Source organism: Camelus bactrianus, chromosome 31 (assembly GCF_048773025.1).
Source record: "Camelus bactrianus isolate YW-2024 breed Bactrian camel chromosome 31, ASM4877302v1, whole genome shotgun sequence".
NCBI lineage: Eukaryota > Metazoa > Chordata > Mammalia > Artiodactyla > Camelidae > Camelus > Camelus bactrianus.
The window spans coordinates 18,582,976-18,600,359 of record NC_133569.1 but is presented as its reverse complement, the minus strand read 5'-3'; the positions used below and the strand labels follow the sequence as shown (position 1 = coordinate 18,600,359).

The 17,384-nt window shown below is 41.0% G+C and overlaps 1 protein-coding gene across 1 annotated transcript in view; it reads right to left on the bottom strand.

Moving 5' to 3' along the window:
• EBF2 (EBF transcription factor 2) overlaps positions 1 to 17,384 on the bottom strand; it is a 184,115-nt gene that overhangs the window by 10,674 nt on the left and 156,057 nt on the right. Inside the window, exons 11-14 of the mRNA XM_010948633.3 lie at positions 8,968 to 9,056; positions 7,587 to 7,652; positions 7,328 to 7,505; positions 5,554 to 5,739 (exon numbers count right to left, since the gene is read on the bottom strand). Coding sequence (XP_010946935.2) covers positions 5,554 to 5,739; positions 7,328 to 7,505; positions 7,587 to 7,652; positions 8,968 to 9,056 — 519 coding nt within the window. The remainder of the gene's footprint in view (positions 1 to 5,553; positions 5,740 to 7,327; positions 7,506 to 7,586; positions 7,653 to 8,967; positions 9,057 to 17,384) is intronic.

The following is a 17,384-nucleotide window of genomic DNA, read 5'->3' as shown; positions in this document are numbered from 1 at the left end:
CAGAATGTCACCAGATAGATTTTTCCATGTGAATAAAAAACTAAGTCACGCAGAAAATGCAAATGACAAATTAAGAAAAAGATTTGTCATAATTATTTAGATATGTTCAGCTCCTCAGTAGCTAATGTTTTTATAAATTAATCAGAAAACATCCAAGTAGAAAAAGGGGCAAAGGACGTGGAAAGGAATGTCACAGAAAAGAGAAAATGACAAAGACCAAAAGACCTTTATAGACCTATGATTAGTGATTGCATGCAAATTAAAACAGCAATGAGATGCTATTTTCCACTTACCAAATTGATAAAGATTAAGAAAAAAATTAACAGGGCAGGGAAACAGACACTCTTCGTTCTCTAACAGGAGAACTAACCTCCCTGGAGGGGCTTTGGTAAGATGTATCAAAGTATTTTAAAATGTGCATATTTCTTAACCCACTAATTTAATTTCTAGAAATTAATCCCAAGGAGATAATCATAAATGTGCCCAAAAAAAAAAAAAAAAATCCAAGGGCGTTCTTATAGTTGTAAAAAACTAGGAAATGAGTGATGTGACCAGCAGCTGTAAACTATATTAGGTCCATAAAATGGAACACTATGCAAACATTAGAACTAATATTGGAGAAGAGTATTTAATGGCATGGAAAGATATGCCTCTTCAGATAAACAAAGCACATTACATAATTACATAGACCATTAGCCCACTTTTATTTTTTTTAAAAAATATACAAAGCAAAAAAAGTCTAGAAGGATGCGATATACATCCTAAATTTTAACAATGTTATCTCTGGCTGGTAGGATTATGAATATTCTTAAATTTCTTCCTTTTACTGGTCCATAGCTTCAAAATTTTCTACAATGAGCATGCACTGCTTTTGAGATAGCAGAAAGCAGTAAAAGCTGTTAAAAGAAACAAATGGAAAAAAATCTCCATTTCTTGGGGAAAAAATAATGTAATCCTTAGCAATAAGCATGATAGCTTTCCTGGATGTTAACGTTCCTCTTCGACCTAAGGTATAACTGCTTGTAAACAAGGTTGTCTGTTAACCTTTCATTAACCAAATGGCAAGGGGGCCAATAAATTCTCATATTCCTGGGAGAAGCCTGTTGATTGTCTTGACTTTGCAATTCAAACTTGCGCCCGAATATCTGCTCTCCATTCGTGGGACACAGGTCCGCATCGCTGGCGGGTTTTACAAAGTCCAGCTTCGTATCTGTGACTTTGATAATTTTGCCACTTTTCTTTTACTCTGTCTTTCATTGATCTCACGGCAGAATCCCATTAGCCATGCATCAGAGCAGACACTGCAATTTTTAGTATGTATCTATCCATGCCTGGAAGGCGATCCTTTAGAAGTTAACAATGGTTACCTCTGCCTAGAACGAATAAGGGGGTGTCCTTTTTCTTTTCTTTTTTGCATAGACATGCTTTTCTAAGTGTTTATAAAGAGAATGTTACAACTGTAATAGGATTTTTTTTTCTTTTTTGATGAAAAAGACAATAGAAACGCACTAAAATGTTAACAACTTTTTTTTACAGTGGGCGTATGCTTTCTTTTTAAAACTATTTTCACATGTTCTAGATTTTCCGTAATAACCGTGTAATACTCTACCACAGAAAATGTCTTGATATTTGTTGTGAAAATATGAAAATGTCGAGGCCAAGGGCATGGTCTAAGCTCATGCGAGTGAAGTCGGAACCCCTGAGGACAGGCTGGATTCCCGTCTGCACGCATCCCAGTCCAAACTTTGGATGCGCTTGGTGGCTGTTCAACTTTGGATGAAGTGGTCCCTCGCGTGGTGCAGGCTTGCTGAGTAGACATCTCTGGGGACACCAGAGTGTACCGTTTTAGGAAAGTTGATCAATCACACATACTTGAAATTGAGAATTTCTCTGGACACCTCTCTCTATGGACAGAGGCCAAAGTAAAGACAAGCACTTCTGGCCCAGAAATGTCTGTGAACATGGGAGTTAAGGAAAAAGCACTTTTCTTCTTCTAAGGATTGACTGGCTTACACTGTCCCAGCTGGAACTCACCGGGCACAGATCCTCCTTTGCATCGAACCATTGCATTTGTTGGCGCTAAGGGGTCTGTCAGCATTTCATTATAACCCCCTATTGTCAGGGGTTTAGAATTCGGCCATAAAAACTTGCACTGAGCTGGAACTTGGCACACACCGCTACCGCCAGGAAGTGAAGTTTGTATGCGAAATTGAAAAAACATCTGTTTGGCCATTTTTGAAGTGGTGTGAGAGCAAAAACAGTAAAAGATGCAGGTTTTTGATACTCTGCGTTGGCCGTAATGCAAGTCAACTTGACCGAGAGGCTTGGCTTTGTTTCTTTCTAACATCTCTGGCAAGGGATGGCTCCATGGCATGGCCCGGCCACATCAGAGCAGTTTAAAAAACAGATTTGAAAAATTAGAGGACAGTGTTTTGAGACACAAGGAACTGAACTGATGAAATGGTTTTCCCCGGAGCTTTTATTTTTTTTTTAAATCTCCCAGAGAATTTGAGACTTAGAGGGTTAGAAATACAGGTCACATGCTATGGTAATGAACCCCATGCGGTATGCAGTATTTTTGCAGGAGGGGACTTTATTGTAATGAATGCACTGTTTGGAATCCCGTTCCCAGCCTGCAACTGCTTCAGACCCTCCCTTGGGAAAGGAAGGCACAAGGGATCACGGAGACCCAGTAGGAAGCGGGAGGACCCTCCCATCTGCGTCTTCCACTCCCTCCGGGCAGGGCGCCTTCATCATTCTATTTTGTGCATGCTCTCTTGTGTGTGAGTCTTTTTTTTTTTGCTGACGTATAGTTGCTCTCTTGTTTTAACGGGTGATTTGAAGACTTGGGGTGTTATTATTCTTCTTGTGGCTGTGGGATTGAGCGATCGATGAGAAAAGATAGTAGAAGGAAGTTGCCACTGGCTGGAGGGTCCCACCTACCGAACGAATTATCTAGTAAGAAACATCAAGCCATCAGCACCCTATGGGCAATTCCTCTCATCCATTCACTCTCTCTCTCTGTCTCTGTCTCTGTCTCTGTCTCTCCACCCCCACACCACCACCCCCCCTTCCGGTCTTCTTCTCTCTCTCTCTCCCTCCTCCGTCACCACACTAAACACTATATGATTATATTGACCATTTTTGATCTGCGAGAATGACGATTTCACATGGGTCAACCTAACACACATTTTATCCATAAGCAAAGGACTGAACATATGAAACTGCACATTTTTGGAAATCAAGAAGAGGTAGTTTCACATGGTTCAGCCTAGTCGTGTAAGTATATGAAATATTTTTAATATTATTGAATAATTTAAAAATGTGATGATGACACATGTTCTAGTCCAAATTTTGCTCTTTATTGGCTGTGCATCCTTGAGTAAGTCATTTAACAGCCCTTCTTATCTTAAAAGGGAAAATGATGATACTAATAATAAAGTAAATTATATTATTATATTACATATTATACAATATATTATATATATTACATATTATACAATTATATGTAAATATGTACATTATATACAAATAAATGATGATGATGATGATTCTATCCACGTCAGAAGGTTGTTATGAGGATCTGACTGGACTCTATGTGTGAGCATGTTTTTTAGGCTGTAAGGTGGAATGTAATCGTAAATTATCCTCACTGTTGGGATGGTTCTCGTGTCGTATTCTTTACCCAGTGGCTCTCTTGCCCTTGCATCACTTGCGGGGGCTGTTAAAGACGTGGTCCCTTCTGCACGCAGGTGACCTTCTCCACAAGGACGCACGGGAGAAATCTGTCCCAGGTCTTAGCCACAGAAAGATCAGGTTTCTCCCAAGCTATTTCTCCTCCTCCTACTACTACTAATAATAATGTGTGGACACAAAATGTGATGACAAATAGTGTTTCTCTCTTTGCTTGCCCATCTTCTAAGCCTCCAAACCAAATAAACGGCTCCCTTGAATAGACCGAATGGCATCTATTGTAGCCCTCAGATACGTCTAATTTTCCCACCCATGGTTTTTCTTTTATCTCAGTTTCTTATACTTTCTATTTTATACTTTCATACACCCATCAGACTATTTGTATCTCCCCAGAACATTTTTGGAACAAGATAAGGTAAAAATAAGTAAGGAAAGAAAGGAAGAAAGAAGGAAGGAGGGAAGGAAAGAAGGAAGAAAGGAAGAAAAAAAAGAAAAGAGAAAAGAAAAGAAGGAAGGAAGGAAAGAAGGAAAGAAAAAGAAAGAAAGAAAGAAAAGAAAGAAAGAAAGAAAGAAAGAAAGAAAGAAAGAAAGAAAGAAAGAAAGAAAGAAAGAAAAAAGAAAGAAAGAAGAAAAGAAAAGAAGGAAGGAAGGAAGAAAGGAAGGAAGGAAGGGAAAGAGAAAGAAGGGGAGGACTTGTTTTTCTAGCTCCCTCTGACCTGACTGATCTGGGCCATCGGCCAGGACACAACACAGAACCCACGTCTCTGCGGAAACGAGACTTCAGTTGTCCTAGAAGAACCAGCCTCTGCTACGTCTGCTACTCGGTTTCTGTGTCTTCACCACGCTAAGCAGAGTGCAGAGTACAGCGAATTGAACAAATAACCCGGAACTAACTCCTGGATGTGTGTCCCTAGGGAACTGCAGGCCCCAAGGCTGACAGCGGCACCCCCAGACCCTTCCCGTGGTGCATCACTTCCTGACGCACCCTCGACCCTGGCCCGAGGGAACCGCTCTGGGTAGACAGAAGGCTCACAGCAGAGCCTTGCAACGAGGTTGAGCATTTCAAAGACACTCCGCTCAATCCGTCAGACTCTTCAGGGAAGCATCCCTTAAGTAGGTTTGAAAAACACATCTCCTCTCAGGCTCCTGGGACCATCGTGCAAGTCCCAGCTTAGCCCCCAAGCAACCCGAATGAGTTCTCAGAACTTCCTAGAACGTCTAGCTTGTTGCCAGCCCACAGATTAAGACTCAGAGCTTCTGTCCCCATATATTACCCTGTCACCCGCAGTCAAGTTCCATCTCTCTGGAGGTGCATAAGGGAGGGGTGAGTCACGTAGCAAAGTCAGAAGGGAGCAGGGTGTGTTACACAAAGCAACCTGAGGTCATATACTCTGTGTCCAGATTCTTGCCCTGCTCTACTCCAGCTGTGGGATTCTGGGTAAGCCAGTTCCCCGCTGTGAACCCATCTTCCTCACCTAGGACAACGAGCAAATACTGACCTCAGCGCATTCTTGTGACGATTCAGTAAAACACTGCACCTGGGAGAGCTGAATGAAGAGTATTTGGAACGTTCACTGAAATGGAGCCCTAATTCCTCACTCCCATCTGCACCAGCCACGTCAGCTCTTCTGTAAAAAGGGACGCCTTCTTTCCCTTGGAAGGCTTTGAGTCACCAAATGAGCCCACGTGAGTCCAGTAAAGGAAAGGCACGAAAAGCAGGAAGGAAGTCGCATCAGGAAACTGGGCTCCTCCTTCACGACGCAGTAAGATGTTGGAATGCTGCTCTCCCTTAGAAGGCTGAATAGTAAAACCCAGGGACAGAGAGACAGGGAGAGCCGGACAGATGGACGGGGCACTTACTTCCATAAGGAGAGCCGGTGGGGGAGCCGTTTAGAAACCCTGGTGACCCTGGGACACCCAGGTTGGCCATGGGGACGTTGCTGTAGCCATTCATACTGTTACTGGAGGTGCTGTAATTAGACTGCTGAGGGGTGGAGCTGGAGGAGTAGCCCCGCGGAGAGATGCTGCTCGTGTTGCGGATGTATCCTGGACAACAAAGACAAAGCCCAGGTAAACAGACCTGCACACACACACACACACGGCAGGGACCAAATATGGCAGTGTAGGGCCACCCAGTCCCCGGCTACAGAATCCCACCAAGCTGAACGTGGGCCGCAGGAGGAAGTCTGCAGCTTGTCTTCAGACTTTTTATACCTTCCTGTCTCTTCTCCATCCTGCACAAAACCTTGCCCCTATAATTCCCCGCTTCCTCCTCTTTTCCATTTGCAGTGAACACGTCCAACTCACACCAAGGAGTGAATGATTAATGGCAGTGTTGCAGCCACATCTCCCAAGTCATATTTCATATGACACCAGAGCCCCCTGAGATACCGATGGCTATCACTGAGCAAAGCATTCTGTGGTCAGATAAAGCTTCACAGATGGTGCGTACTACAGCCATTCCTGGAAGACTCACTTTTGAAGGGCCCAGAGAATAAATAAATTGGTATAACTTTGCTAACCCTGTGTTTCCCAAATTTAACACACCACAGCATCGTTCCTGGGTGTGGTGGGGGAGAGGCACACTGATGACATCTCAAGGGCCACTGGCATTCCGCAGAGCACCACTTTGGAAGTTCAACATTGTCACCATGCCTTGCTGGGTGAGGGTGGGGAACATTTTCATTCAAAATGCGTTGATGAATTCATCTAAATGTGCTATTCTTTGATCAAAGACTCGGAAGCATCAACAGTTGAATGCAGGGAGATCCAATCCATGAGTGGCATGAGGGAAGGGACAAGTCCTCCCCATACTTCTGAAACCCCAGCACAGAGACATCACCTAATCTATCCTGTTATAACCCACATGGATAACTCTCTAAAGTTATTTAAGAAATGACCCAAATTTGGGGGAGAAATAAGGTAATATATCCCACCCACCTTTCTGTAAGAAAAACTCACCCTGGGCATGAGAATGAGGAACTCCTTTGCAATGGATGAATAAAATTAGAAATAAAACTATCGCAAGCTTAGGGACATTAGCAGAGACATTTACTTCTTTTTAAACATGGTTTATAATAATTTAGCGCCTTAATAAAATCAACCTCAAAGACAAAAATCTTTACACAATATGCTTTACGTGTAAAAGCACAGTTAGCTGTGTTGCTATATTTGCATACATTTGCATATATTTGTATATGAGATAACATACAAGTAGAAGTTACCCAGTAAATCTGAGTCATTCACCCTTGATACTAGGAAGTTGGGTCCAATAAACAAAAATGACAATAATTCAGCTTCTTTCTTTGATTCAATTTGATGATCACAATAGCAGAAGCATACATTTTATTCAAATAATACCTGAAAATCTAGTTTCAGGAAGCCAAAACCCTTCTAAATTCATAATAGTTAATCTTATCCTTAAATATTGCCAATTTAAGGATTCCACCTGATGCCCCAAAAGCTCAAAGTCTACCAATACACCTAATGTTGAGATAATCCAATAACTGCATTGCTTTTGTTTGGGACACACTCTTGATGGCATATGAATCAAGCTTTAACTCCCCCACCTCCAGCAGAACCACTGTTTTGAGTGTCTAAGACATCTGCATTTTGACTCTGAGGAAGGCAGTACCTTGATTGTTCCCCTGTGTTGACTCGGAGATGCTGACCCCAAGCTGGCTGCCGTAGGAGTTGATGCCCATCATGCCACTGTGAGCTGGAGAGCTAGAGAGAGCTGGGATCTGGCTGGGGTTCCTGGGGACACTGTAGAGGGCTTCAGCGATGTCTGCGGCTCGCTTCAAAATGATGTCCTACAGGACGGCAGGTTGAGGTGAGTGCTTTTATCCAGCAATAAGTCAAGATCCAGGGAGTGTAAAAGCTGAGCGTCTAACCTGGTTATTGTGTGGTGTCCCATACAGCGCCTCCACCAGATCTGCAGCTCTTTTCAACAGCATTTCCTAGAAAAAGAAGAGAAAAGGCCAGGCATAAGAACAAGTAAAAAATGCAAAAATGGCCAACACAAAGGAAAATTATATAAAAAAATCAGAAGTCCAGACATCACCCTCAGATGTACTAGCCAAGTGGTCCTGTGTTTCTTTTGACAGGTAGGATGTAATCATAAGTATGAATCCCTGTATAAATATGTATCTATGTGGAATTCATCTTGAGAAAAGGGCTCCATAAACAACTTGGCTACCAAAACAAAAAAACCACCAGATGAAGGGTGGAGTTTGTTAAAATTAATAATGTCATGGAAGTTCCATTAAACGCTACTTTCAGACCATTCTATAAAAAATCTGGTACTCTAATTAACCAAATACTCTTATAATAATTGATTGACGAGAGTTTAGTGGCTTGCCAAGGAGTTGTCCAGAGTACTGAAATTATCTTGGCAGTGCCTTCTGCAAAATTTTATTCTAATAAAGATGAATTCTTACAATAATATCTCCCCCTGTTCACTTCAACCAGAGAGAATTAGTAATCAGTAATCCCTTTCCTCTCATTTTGTCTTTTCCACCTCCTGTTTTTAACAGCATTTTAAATTGCTATTAACCTACTTTCCAGGTATCATCTAATTTAATGGCGGGGCTGGGGATTTTTCCAAGAGGAGAATAAAGGTGTGATGTAGAAGCAACTGTGGTGCTTGGATTTTACTCACACTACAGAAAAGAGAGCATGGCATTTTATAATGTATGCGCTTAAAATGCAAATCTAACTGTTAAAATTTAATAATTTCTCATTAATCAAATACCTAATACATGGATGTATTTTTAAATAAAGAAAGCTAAAATAATTTTTGTAAGCAAGCTCACTTAAAAGTGATACATTTCATAGAAATTTCATATGGAGATGGTTTTCACTTCATTAAATATCTGTGTACATACTAGGCCCTTGGTGAATACTTGATTGTGGGTTAATGTGTCCCTTTAATTGTGGGTCAATAAAAGTACATTTAAATACAAAGGAATGGAACTTACATGTTTAAGCAGTTACAGAATTATTTATTTTCATAAAGTTGCCAATGTTTTATAAGTGGAAAACACGTGGCGTATCTATTTTATAGGCCCACATTTTCAGATTTTTGTATTTCCTCAGAGATTAATCACAATATATTTCATAGATAGTAGATAGTTTATGTGCATCTTGCAACTCAAGCTTAGCCAAATTCCAGGGCCTAATTCAATTTTAAAGAGACTCAAGCTGCTAGGTTCCTCTCAGTTTGCTGAAATTCGACAAGAAGCTTTTCATATGTCGTTTTCCGCAGTGTGTTACCTTAGCTAATCTCTCCGGATCCCCAGGATGCCTTGGGATGACTTTCTGCAGTCTCTGGAAGCCATAGTCTATGGTGGGTTCATTTAATGCTGAAAAACAAAAGCCCTCTTTTTGAGTCTGTATCCTGGCCATAAAGCAAAGCTTCTAATTACGTCTGCCATGGGTAACAGAAAGGTTCTGATACTATCTGTCTAGGATTGATTCATACTGGATACAGTCAGTCAAGGATTTCTGCTATTCACGTTGGTTAATTCACATTTATAAGTTTGGAATTAACAGTAATTTAATCATTGGAATGACAGCTCCAAATTTCAGGATTATTGTAATTATGCCATCTTTTCTGCCCTAAGTGCACACACATATAATTCTCTGCTCACTCTCAAATAATCAGAAACATTACACAGTCAACTGGATCCCATCCCAGTTTCCTATGAAGATGGTAACGTGCTTTTACTTGCCTCTCCCTTCACCCCTCCTTCCCGTCCCCAAGCCTATCTTCATCGTCTAGTGACTCTTCTCCTGAATATCACTTTTTCTTAATTACGCTCTTAAATATTTACATTCATACACATATAAACCTTTGGTGAGTTTACTCTCGTAAAACCCTATTCTTATGCATAATACGCTTTCAGAATTTTCAATTATATTTCGTTCCACGCACATTCACTTAATGTCAGGCTCCAACTGCAAGTTCCACGGGAGCAGAACTTATGCTAGTTTTGCTTAGCCACTGCGTTCACATCGCTGGAGACAGCGTCTGGCACGTAGTAGGAACTTAGTGTCAGCGACTGTAAAATGAATGAGTGAGGGGGTGAATGAGTGAATGACCTATTTCAGCATTTCTGCTATGCTCAAGTGTCTTCGGGGTTGATGCCTTTCTCCTTCCTCTCTTCCTTTGCTTTTGAAAAGTGTGTTTAGATTTTATGGTTTTAAAATTAATACATGATCAAAGCAGAGAAAAAAGATACAAAGGATAAAATAACATCACCTGCACTCCCATTAGGCAGCAGTAAACACAGGAGGGTGTATTTCCTTTTTAATCTTCTTTTTTGCATATATGTTTTATGAATATTTGTTGCTATTATTTTAACTCTCAAAGCAACATCTTGTCTTTAAAGAAATTATTAAAATTTTTGAATATAGAAGCAAAAATAAAATCATCCATAATCTCACCATTTTAGAGATGATCTGCGTTAACATTTTTGCTTACAGCCTCCAAGATTTAAACACAAGCGCATACTTAAAATTATTCAGAGACACACAATCCACACTGTTACATAACCCACTTTTTATCCATTTAACAATATATCAAACTTTTCCCCAGGTTATTAAATATTCTTTTATAACATTATTTAAAATTCCTGCATATTTTTCCACGACATGGTCTATAATTTATTTAAATGGCCTCCTAATGTCTGGCATTTAACGTGGCCCTAATTTCTCACTATTATAAAAATCAGAGCAATAATTATCCTTTGTGCATAACTTCAATTATTTCAATTGGGAAATTCCAAGAATTAGAATTACTGGACCAAGAATTATGATTTATATTTAAGGCCTTTCACACATACTGTCAAATCACTCCTCAGAAGAATGTTCAAATTTGTACTCCCTCCAGCAATGCATGTGGTCATTTTAACTTACATTTCTTTATTCATTGGTGACGTTGAAGAGTTTTTTCTGATACTCGCTGTTCATTTTAATTTCTCCCTTTATGAACTGCTTATTAATAGTTTCATCTCTCTTTTCTACTGGGAGGTTAGTCTTCGTTTTTTACTTGTGAAAACACTTTCTGTATTAATATTTTTAACTCTCTGTCACCATGTTAAATATCATATCCCAATGTGTCCTCAGGTATTATAGGTAGAAAGACCATCACAACTTCAAGATCTGGTAAGTAGGTGAGTGCACGCACACACACACACACACACACACACACAGCCGGAGTGCGTGTTCACATACACATATATACACATACATGAATTCTTTAGGTCCACCAGTAAAATGTGTACCGCTCATGGTATAGGTAATAAGTTTTTTTGTTTTTCATTTTTATTTTTTGTGAAGTATTTCGCTTTTTGTTGTTCCTGTTGTGAATACGATTACTTCTTCCTCACATTTTCTAAGAATTTTACTAGCGCCTAGAAACACTTTGGTTTTTACGAGTCTGCACAGGCAGCGTGTATGAGTGTAGTGTGTGTCAGTATATGGTGCAGTCATTAAGTTAATCAGCTTCAGAGTCAAGTAGATCTTGGGTTTGAAATTCCATCTCCGCCATTAATTTCTGTAAGCTTCTGCTTAAAACCCATCTCATGGGTTTGCTGTCAAAATTAAATGAAGCAATGCCCCTAGCACAGTTCTTTGCACATAAAAGATCTTAACCAATGGTAACTCTCTCTTATTTTGTAACCAAACTCCTGACAGATGTAATTATTTTTTTCTGTTCCTTCTTAGCTGGTCCATTCAGAACAGCTATAAGTGATGATCATTTTGTCTTCTTTTGATAAGTATATTAATTCCATTTAGTTCTCTTAATCTCATTCTTGTGTTGGCTAAAACTTCCTGGACAGTACCTAGAAAGAGAATAATAGTGGACATTCTTGCCTTTTGTCCCTTTAAATGGGACTGACACTAACATTTCAGCACCAAATGTGGCCGAGACAGATATTAGTTATCATGCTTTGACAAGGGTTTTTATCAGGGCTTCTTAGAATTTTAGAAAATTGCAATCATATGAATTTTCCCCCTGGACCAATTTACATTGTATTTTATAATAGATTTCTCAATACTTCACCATTAAACGTTGACTCATGGATGTGGTAGATAATTTTGCTTAGTATATTTCTGAATACAATTTATTACTATTTTCTTACTAATGCTGTTGTGAGGATTTAATCAATTATGCTACTGAGAATAGGGCCTGGCATGTTTTGAACCCTCAACAAGTGTCTGTTACTATTATTTGCTAGGAATTTGTGTGCCCATATTAATAACTGGGACAGAGTGCATGCTGTTGTCAGCTTCTGATTGATTTTTTATTTTACACCAGCTTTGAAACATAAATTGAAAAGCCTTCTATACTTTATCCTATGCGCTGTGAAATTTAGATATCTCTCAAATAAAAGTCTGAAAGAACCCCAATGAAATTGCTCTTGTCAAAGTCACCAATGACATCTTAGCCAAACCAAGAGGAACTTTTCCATTCTTATCTTAAACTCAGGTTAGCATTTGACACTGGAATGCTCTCCTGCTGGAAATACTTCCACTCCCTGGCTTTCCTGAATGCACCCTCCCATTTTTCACCCCCTGCCTCTTCAGCCATGCCATCTCAGCCTACTTTGAGGACTGATCTTCCTGTCCATCTTGTAAACAATGATGTTCCTGACAACCGTTGCCAAGGGAGTCTTTTGCTGGGCTATCCATTCTTCCTCGGCAACCTCCTGAGTGTCCCCATGATACCCATGTCAAGCTACATGCTGACTGTCACCAATCTTTATCTCCAGTTCAGAGAGCTTGCCAGAGATTCAGCCCTGTTTATCCAAGAATTGGCTGGAAATTTCCACCTGGATGGCCCATAGACTCCTCCCACTCAAGATACCCCCACCTCATGCTATCCGAAGTGAACAGACATCATCCATCAGAAAAATCAAGCATTTCATCAAGATTTTAAAATGTTTTAGCATAGATTCTAACAGAAAATTTGTTTAAAAGTCCTAATCTCCTATTTATAACTCTCCACCACCACCCCTCCCCCGGCTTCGTTGTAACTTTTTCAATAGTCCTGTTTCTAATTTTGTCTTCCTTTTGTTCCAAAGAGAATATCCTGAAATTTCTAGGTGATTGGATATTAAATTGTTAATTATTTATTCTAATTAATTGTACTGGATTCAAAAAGGTGGCCTGCAGAATCTCTGCCTTTTGGAATTTATTGTTTTTTTGTGAACTCATATTAGTCTTGTCTGTGTTCCATGGGAAATGCTTTAAATGTATTATTTAATGTATCTTTTGATCATATTATTTAACATATTTTATACATAATTGTTACTATAAATTTGTCCTTCCACATTCTCCCTGTATGCCTAATAGGTTTTTAATGTATATATTTTTCTCTAGTGATTAGAAAGATGGACACCTTCTTTTAATTTAAAGTAATACCTCTAGGTTTCTCTAAAAATATTTAATTTTTTTCTAATTATTTGAGCCTCTCAAATATGAGAAATGTTGCTTATCTTTAGTTTCCCCACCTCATTCTCTCTACTTGTACATTTTTGTTGGTGGTTTAACATCTTCAGCTAATATTAGCATTATTAGATTTTCTAAGGATTGAATTGCTTAGACATTAATTTTCATGCTTCCATCAAGCATTACCATCGTATTAACAATAACTCAGATGTTGTATGTTTAACCGTTTTCTCTACTGACCAGTGGTCCTCTGATACCGTAACTTCTCCATCCTTCCATCCTCCGCTGACCCAACTCTCCGGCAGTCAGGTCACCTCGGTAAGAATAAGGGTTGGATTCTGTCAGGGCCCTTGAGGACATCTTTCTGTCTTCTTCACACAGTAACGACAACTTCTCTGGACACAGAACTGGTGAGTACCCACTTCCCGTTCAAGATCAAGTTTCTGCTGTGTTGCATGTGGTCATTCTTTGGAGTGGGGACCCAGAAGGCCTCGGACACTTTGTCAGGGTCCCCTCCATCATTCCCTGGCCCGGCTCCTCTTTTCCCTTGAGCACAATGTCACACCCATTCCTCCAACACCGCCCCGTCTGCACGCATCACCACAAAGGGCCAAAATTTCTGGCATATCAATGAGACTAGCCTAGCTGCAAGCACGAATACCTGATTTCCCTTATTTTTATGTTTTTTTTGAAGACATCCTCTGATATATTCCAGAGATGGGGGCAGGTGAAACACCTGTAGTCATGTTACCATCTTACCCAGAAACACGTGTAAGAATAGCTGTGTGTATAATTAGAATCATCCCAGAAGCTGTTTTTTTTTCCCACTTAGCACTATAATGTCAGCAATTTCAGAAGACTTTTTTCTTTAATAACAGGATTTTTAGTAGCTATAATATTCAATGATGAAAATTGTTATGATCACTGTTAGAACGCACTGCAGGCTCACTGTTACAGGCATTATGCTAAAGTCTTTTACAGGTATTAGCTCTCTTAATCCTCATTACGACCCCATGACATGAGTTTATCCCCATTTTAAATGCACTTCCAGGCAGTGTGGGTGTGATCTGTACTCTGGCTTGTCTTTCTCAAGGCCTGTGCTCTTCCCCTTTTCTGCTGGAGAACCAGAGATGTAGTTTCAAGCCCCAGGAGATACGCCAGCAGCCCCTTGGGCCAAAGCCCACCCTTCTGTATTTCGCTGCTGGACTGGAGCTGGCGAAGAGCAGAGAGTGTGGAACATGGCCATGCAGCCGGCTGCTTCCTTTTCCCGCTCCCTGCACCCGCTTCCACCTGCCCCCGCTACCCGGCTTCCTCTGCAGCTTCCTGGAAAGGGCACATTGCAGGGTGAAGCCCTGCCCAGGTTGTCTGACAGCTCAGCCACTGGGGGTGAGAGGAGCCCCATTTGGTGTCAATCAACAAACACAAACATAACACCCTGGTGATGCAGGATGAGCAGACTCGGTGACAAAATGCTCTAAATCAATCATTGCCTCGTCTTTTCTCAAATGTGTACCATTTTCTTACTTAAGGTGCCAATTTTCTTGTAGAGGGAAAATGGAAAATGTATATACAGGTATGTGCACACCTTGCTGACCATAAAGAAGGGAATATCCCATAAGGTGGAAAATCTACCCCCACCCAGGTCCCTGCTGTCCCCATGACTGTCTCTGTCCCTTCCCTCCCATTGGTGTAGTTACCCGTCTCCCACCCCCGGCAGGTTCTCCCTCCCTCTCACTAGTGCTCCAGTGGTCCACCCTCAGCCCACCACTAAGCTCCTGGCCCCCATCCTTCCTGCTGCTCGCAGAGGAATCCTCTATCCCTTCTCAGAGGCAGTGGGAAGGGATAAATTTGGGAGTTTGAGAACTACAAATGTTAGGCACTCTATATAAAAATAGATTTTTTAAAAAGTTTCTTCTGTACAGCACAGGGAACTATGTTCAGTATCTTGTAATAACCTTTAATGAAAAAGAATATGAAAACAAGTACATGTGTGTATATGCATGACTGGGACATTGTGCTGTACACCAGAAACTGACACATTGTAATTGACTGTACTTCAATAAAAAATAAAATAAAATAAAAAATAAAGCTGGGCTGTACCATAATCAGCAAACAGAATGCTTTCTCCTTCATAGACGTTATCACACAGTCATGCTGATGATTCTCCCTATTAGATGAAAACCACCAGGACCCAAGGGTGATGTCTGGTTTAATGTGCCCGCCCTGCCCTCCTCCCTCCTAAGTCAGAAATAGCAGACTGTCCTGACCACACTGGGCTAGCAATTCCTGTTTTAAATTGAGTGAGCAAATCTGGCATACTCATCTATTTCTCACATTGTGTTTCCCAGCAAGACCCTGACAGACTTCACAGGCATGAACTGTGGGATGGGATGGGGTTACGTGTGCATCCAAGATGAGAAAGACCACAGAGAAACCCACTGTCCCCTGTATCTACATGGACAATAAGCACACAAATGTGTGCACAAAGCCCTCCCCCCACCCCCAACACCACTCCACTTAACCATGAAGTCCAAACTGTTTAGTCAACGGCAAACTGTAAGAGGGCAAGGTGGGCAATCCCTAAGGCTGCAGCCTTCAAAACATCGGGTTGCACTGGACAACTCTTCGCCTGGTTCCAAAGTAACTTCCCAACTGACCAGTTGTTTTGCATCTTCGAGCTTCAGCCTCACCTCAAGTCCTGGCTTTGCCCCCCTCCCTACCTCCATGGGTGTTCTCGGACTTTTCAGCCGTGGTGCGAGCCACGTAAGCCTCAATTAGCTAATGAGCTGCCCGAGACCAGCACCAAGACGGTCTCTAAGGGCCAACCAGATCATTAACCACCATCATCGGTGTGAATTTACAACCTCTCCTACCACGTGGAGCGCAGGGGTGTTGTGAAGTCCTGCCAAGCCCTTTGGCTGACAGGGACACGGAGAAATGCTGGCAAGGCAGAAACAGAGTAAATTAAAAATATGCTTCCATCTATAGGCTCTATTTATCTATGTCTTTCTTTAGTAACATAACATTAAGGTAAAAGGTCATATCCCCACTGAAATATAATTTATATTTACCTTTTATTAAATAATTATGGCATGGCATGAAGTTAAATATTACAGAAGCTAATCAAGGGGGAATTCAATGGAGAAAACTCAGACATGAGAATTTCGTCTTTGCTATACATAGAATGTCTTAATCCTCCACTGGGAGTCTTTCGGGTTTGCTTAAGGAGTTTAATAATACACATTTCAACTGCCACAGAATCTAAATCCCATTTGGATCAGCCTTGGAAAAACTTTCATCAATACCTTGAGATTTCATAATATTTCTCCTGAGAGCCCAGATCTTATGTGTCATTTCTCATTTTGACTGCGGGTGTAATATATGAGGTTACTGACATATCTTGGACCCAATGAAGAGATATAAACTATAGGCAACGTGTGAAGGGTTTCTTTTATAAGTAAATAGTATTTAACTAAAAATATCTAGTGGGAACCACTCATATAAAAAAAAAGCTGGCTGTTACTCAATATTAATTTTCCCAAAGGGTTGGTGTGATGTATAAATTTTGTATGATCGTTTTTCCTTGGGAGGAGGCACGTAAACCAGATAATGCTTACCCTAGCTCATGCCTCTACTTCTGTTTCCCAGAAATATAAGGGACACTGGCTAACATGGTAAGGGGACTCTCAGTTAGACTTCTGGTCAACCCTCAAAGAAGACGGTGTTGACTTTGCAAGCAGGTGGTCATTTCTACCCTTGACCAACAGTCCTGATCACAAAGACGGCAACATCAAGGGCCAAACAAGCTCCTTTGCAAAAATTTGAGGAGATGAATAGGATTCTGCGGTGAAGGAAGATCTGAGTGCCCAGTCAGGCTGCCACTCTGGGATGCTGGCCTGAGTTGCAGCCATCCTCACTGGTAAGTCTTCAGTCGGAGCCTAGGATCATCGTGACGTCTATGGATGGCCATCAGGAGGCTGATGAAAGTCCAGAGAGGCAGAGCCTAGCTGTGTGTCTGCACACATGGGCATTTACCTGCAGCAAAGGATCTTCACTTCCAGCAGATGTGCACGGAGCCCATGGGCCAGTAAGGGGTCCAGGCCACAGAACTAGAGGATATCTCCTGTCCTAACTTCAAATCCCAACCTTCTCCGAGAAGAAAGGAAGCAATGGAGTGAGAGGAGTATATATCTCAGTGGTAAGAGTGCATGCTTAGCATGCACAAGGTCCTGGGT